The 5,447-nt window shown below is 40.2% G+C and overlaps 1 protein-coding gene across 1 annotated transcript; it reads right to left on the bottom strand.

Annotated features, from left to right (window-relative positions):
* Positions 1-668: 668 nt before the first annotated feature.
* LOC133523980 (nucleolar protein 58-like) lies at positions 669-5,247 on the bottom strand. Its single transcript, XM_061859731.1, has 5 exons — positions 4,757-5,247; positions 3,331-3,604; positions 2,351-2,600; positions 1,856-2,002; positions 669-836 (listed from the first exon to the last, which is right to left on the bottom strand). The coding sequence occupies exons 1-5, from the start codon at positions 5,020-5,022 to the stop codon at positions 775-777; spliced, it is 999 nt and encodes a 332-aa protein (XP_061715715.1). The 5' UTR covers positions 5,023-5,247; the 3' UTR covers positions 669-774.
* Between the last annotated feature and the right edge of the window lie 200 nt (positions 5,248-5,447).

Here is a 5,447-nt window from a genome sequence, read left to right as displayed (position 1 = left end):
GAAGTAACCGCTCAGGATCGCGCCAAATGGAAAATTCTTCTGCGAGCCCTGTGTGTGTGTATGAGGGATAACAGTAGTACATCATCATCTTCTTGTATAAGTTACTCTATGGTTTACGATAGGTGCTAGTGCTACACTCTGGCGGCACGGCAGAACATCGCAGTAATACTTCCTATTGGCGCGATTATACGCACGCGGGAACGAGAATAAAATGATATGGAGTGTGGAATTAAAAGGAGTGAAATCTTTTATGGTAGATCTGTTGTAAGTGTCCAGCTGTCATCTATAAATAATAGTTCCAAATCTCTCTAAAGTAGCGCTAGAGTAGCTAAGAACCTAGGCGTTATTGACGGAGTGAAGTGCGCTGTCTATGATTTGATCTTTTTGTTCAAGTATTCTAGGTATTGTAGCGCCACCTATTTAAGGTTTTTTAATGACACTTTTTGATACATGGAGATTTCATTCCTTACCTCCACCTTCCATAATAAAATGACATCGTTTTGGTGTCAAATGTATCGATGAATGAATGATCGAATGTGGTGATGTGTGTGTGTTGATGTCTAAGTTGGAGGCCTCCAGATCGACGTTAAACGCAGATATCAGCACCCAGTAAGTCACCCCGTATAAAACGTAACCAATTCATTGCTCCTGAACATAGCACAACAATGTTAATCTAAAAATCGAAAATTTAATCTAAAATAAAATACAGTTGGTAACAATAAAAGCTAGAGATGTGGTTAGAAAGATTTCTGTAGCACAAGGGCATGGGATCCGTCAAGTGGGTGACTGCCACGGGATGGGGTTGATATACATCTTCGAAACTGACCCTCGCATACCTGTGGTGGGTTGAAAATAGCTTGATCACTTCGCTTTAATCAAATAATTATTCATACCTAGTAGAGGTATAAATTTTAAGACAAAATCATGCCTCGAATTTGGCAGCTAAAGTAAATCTAGACAGATAGACAGATCTGGTGGCCATAAGATGACGCTAGATAATCCAGTGACCACAAGAAATAGCGCCGTACAACGCCATTTATTTAAACTGTCTAACTTTAGGAGACACGTTTTTTTTGGTTAGACTTCACCTACAGGTCTTTTACCTTCAACTTATTGCTTGTAACGATAGTAGGGTAAATACGCTACGCAATGATTGGCTTTGAAAGGTGATGACTTCGGAAGACATTTACACGGAGGCTATTCGAAGATGGGCTACTCCTCATTTCCCTTTCCCGATTGTATGCTAGGAAACCGAGGTGTGCTATTTAAAATTGGCGCAAGAATACAAGTCATGAAAGCTATCGTACCATATTCTGGTTAGTCTGCTTTCTTCACGATGTATTGCTTTGCTGAATTGTGACTAGTATCGATTAAACACATAAGCTCTTATCTTATCTAAGGATTATCTGAGCTACCGGTTCGGACAAATGTACCTATATATGTATGGTGATGTAATATGATGGTAATGACACACCAGTGTATTCACCATCATTTGTTGTCATCACCTATAGGGCTAAGATGGTCGGCTCCTTATCATTTGTCACCATGCCTGTCACGTTCTAACAAGTATGTAAGCGCGAAAGTGACAGGCATAGTGACAAGTGATAAAAATCGAACCATGCTGCCACCGCAAATGCATAGGACAAACATCGAAAATCGTAATTTCTTGATTGCCTCTGCCGCTCTTGCATGCTTTTTTTTTAATACCACGACGGTGGCTAACAAGCATACGGCCCGCCTGATGGTAGGCAGTCACCGTAGCCTATGGACGCCTGCAACACCAGAGGTTTGCAGATAGAGGCAAAAAGACGAAAGAAAGAAGTAGTTTGCGATATATGCCCTCTGTATTACTCACTGAGCTCTCCTTGGTTGAGGGGCACGGGTAAAGGCTTGTTCCTACTAGTGCGCAGCCAGTCGCGATACGCGCGCTCGCCTTCTGCTCGCTTGCGTTTCTCCTCGATGGCGAGACGTGCTGCTCGGCGCTCTTCGCGGGTCTTCATTACTGAGAAAGTAAAAATAGTACATAAACACCCAAATGTTCATGTGAAAAGTCGTGTTCTGCGTTCCCGTGAATTTTAAGGTACCTGGCCAAGATGACAATCGTTCAATCGAACCTACACCAATGAAAACTTAAATAATTTATTTTAAATACAGTCGAATAACCTATTGCCATATCTTACCAGTCAACCATAGGGTAAATCTGAAATGTGTCTAGGTGGGTGCGGTGACAAAAAAAAACATTACCTCCTTTTTAATTTCATTGTAGGAAATCCAAAATCAACAAGAATCTTTCTTTCACCGGTCTCCCTCATTGAAGTCAGCTCTTTTTTCTTAAAAATTATTTACTTACATTTCATGTCCTCCTCCTTCTTTCTGATCCATTCAGCGAGTTTCTCCTCCTTCGCTCTCTCCCGCATGTTCCTCTCCTCCGCTTGTCGCTCAGCATTTTTGAACTTGTGCACGATCTCCTCAGCTTTCCGACGCTCGTTCTGCGTACGTTTGCGTTCGAGCCAGCGGCGGTAGGATTCCTCTCGTTGTTCGGGCGTTGTCGTCGGTGGTTGCTGACGCTTGAGTTTCTCTAGGCGGGCTTTTTCGCGTTTCTGTACGATAAAGAAGAACCCATTTAAAAAGTTCACTACGAAATACCTGCGGGCGTTTTGTATCATCCCCAAGAACTAGCACAAAGAAATTTAAAGAGACATCAACTTCACGATACCATGGAATTTACATACAAGCAAAAACAAGTACATCAACAATTATAAAATACAATTCATTGAAAATATTAATGCAAACTAAAGTATTATTGTTTAAATAAAAAGGAAGTAAAATATTATTATTACTTAGAGATGTATAAAGTCTCTAATAGTAGAATAAAATAAAAAAAATACAAAACAAAAATTCTAAAATTATTTAGAGGTGTAAATATCTCTAAATGTCAGAAGTAAATGATATTTATCAAATTATCCAGAGATGTATAGTCTCTAAGAGTCTAAATTCCGTCATCAGCCTAAACTGAGTGGTGGTTGTGCCAACCTTAAATCCAATAGCAAAGAAATGTCTTTTATTTGTTCAAAAATATATCGTCTTAGGTATAGTAGATTTAAATGTGCAGATATAGATACCTACCTGAAGACGAAACGATAAAGTCGCGAAGTACTTACCTAGTTGAGCAGTAGTCTTAGTATTGAGGAAGTTAATCTGCATTTATTCATTTTGTCCATTATGTCACATCCAGGTATCAGGGGTGTCAATTTTCTATGGAACCATCGCTGATTCAATACCGTAAGTACTTAAACCGAGTGTAACTTCTCAGTTTCTGGGTATCCTTACCTCTTTTTCTTTCCGCGCCAACCACTGCTCAAACACCTGTCTCTTCTTCGCTTCATTCCTTTCTCTCTCCTCCTTAGCAGTAGTGGTGGTAGAAACCGACGCAACAGACAATCTGAACGTGTCCTGTCCCTCTCTGTACGTGCGGTCGTCGCGAGGAGTCTCGCCGTCATCTCGAGTTGTGTGATCGAGCTCTAGGCGGCAGGATTTGCGTTTGATGCTGGAGGAGGATGATGCTCGTCCGGAGAGGAAGGGTGTTGAATTGCTTCTGTAAGAGCTGTAACGCGAAAAATAACTGTTTGAAGAAGTCTGTGTGAGCTGGAAGGCTGCAATTATAACAGTCCGAGACATATTACATTCATATCATAAGTCCATAGAATATGCCAAAATTGAAGAATAGACTTTAAAGAACGATTAGATCTTGTGTTTCAAACCTCAGCTCGTAACCGTAACGAAACCGAATTCAAAATTTACCTTTGGTCCGGGTCTGCCTAAAACGTAGCCTGACTAATTCGCGTTATGCCTAGACCAACCGAGAAATAGTCGCACTGAGACTTAAGCCTAATGAGTTTTGTCCAAATGCGAATCTGCCACAAGAAGACTTAGGCCTCTTGCATTATTGTCGAAAAGCGAATCTACTGTTACTTCTCCTATAATAGATTTTTTCTAATAATTTCTTTTCCAAAAACATTTCCTCTTAAACGTAACTAGACGGAGCCCCGCAAATTCTGGGTAGTTTGCCCTCCAGGCCTCTGAAGCTACCTACAACGAACCTAACCTACCTAACTATTAACCTGACTAATTGTGACTTCCCTGAAAACATTACACTTTGGGGGGCGACTAGGAATTTCGCTACGCAGATTAAACACGTTTAGGGCGTAGATCGAGCTACTCACTGGTAATTAGACGTATCGCGATATGGACAAACAGCTACTTAGGCTTACTGCGTTTGGGACATATTGCGAAATAGGTAATATAAGTAATAGGTCAATAGCGATTTAGACGAATAGCGAATTTCAAATGAAGTTCTGTCATAACGCGAATTAGTCAGACTACGTTTTAGGCAGACCCGGACAAAAGGAAAATTTACCGGTTGCTCTTCGATCAAGAAATATAATTATACTTCGTATCCAAATCCAAGACAACAAATATAATTTACTAGCAGTAGTACACGTTATCGTGCAGTCAAGTTCGTTTGATTATTAAGTGTTGTGTACAAGAATATTCTCAAGGAAATTCGAAGGTGTTTGAGATGAAAGGTGTAGGTATGATGTCTTTATACCCAAATCGTCTTGTAAGAAGCCTGATAAAGCAGATTGGCGTATAAGTTGTATAGCAGGTATACGGCGTGTGATGACGAAATAGGTAAGTATTAAGTATTCCTAATAACGTTTAACACGGTAATATTCGTATAAACATATCAACTTACCTGTGGGGGTGTGGAGTAACATCCGCACAAGACGGCCCCGAAAGCAGCGACGTCACCGACTGAGACGCCTCCACCGGCTCAATGTATATCGCTGAGTTTATATATCTCGTCTTGCTCTTCCTCGAAGCAACGGAATCCGAATCGCTGTAGTAATGTATATTCTCGCCAGCCCCATCGAAAACGTGGTTAGATGCTTTCCGGGCGGTCACGCAATTGCTGTTCCCAGCGCTGTCCCCAAAATTACGTTTATCTATGTCGCTTGCCATCTTTAACCTTTGCTTTAAAAGATTTCGATTAAAAATAAATTATACAAATTAAACATAAAATAGTAGTGACAAATAGGTAAATTGTGATTGTCAAAAAGATTTGTCCAATGTTGACGTGATGTCAGCGGGGATTCTAAAATCGAATGTGGAATGGTTGCTGTGAAGTGGTGAAAAGTTTTCATACCGGACTCAATTTGATATGAAACCTGTTATCATAAAATAGTTATTTACGATACAAGTGCGAAAAGTAAAAACATTAAAGCGACACGAGAGTTGCGAATTTTCGATTCGCACGTGTACCTTTCGTTTTTAAAGTACATATCGTTGTTGAGAAAGCCAAATCCGGTATGTGCGCGATTTTAATCAAATTAATTAATACCTTTATATACTTTGTTGCTAGTTAGGTATTTGTTAATCAAAAATCG

The sequence above is a fragment of the Cydia pomonella genome, chromosome 13 (genome assembly GCF_033807575.1).
Source record: "Cydia pomonella isolate Wapato2018A chromosome 13, ilCydPomo1, whole genome shotgun sequence".
Taxonomy (NCBI): Eukaryota; Metazoa; Arthropoda; class Insecta; order Lepidoptera; family Tortricidae; genus Cydia; species Cydia pomonella.
Note: the sequence above shows the minus strand (reverse complement) of the source record. Positions and strands in the feature narration are given on the sequence as shown.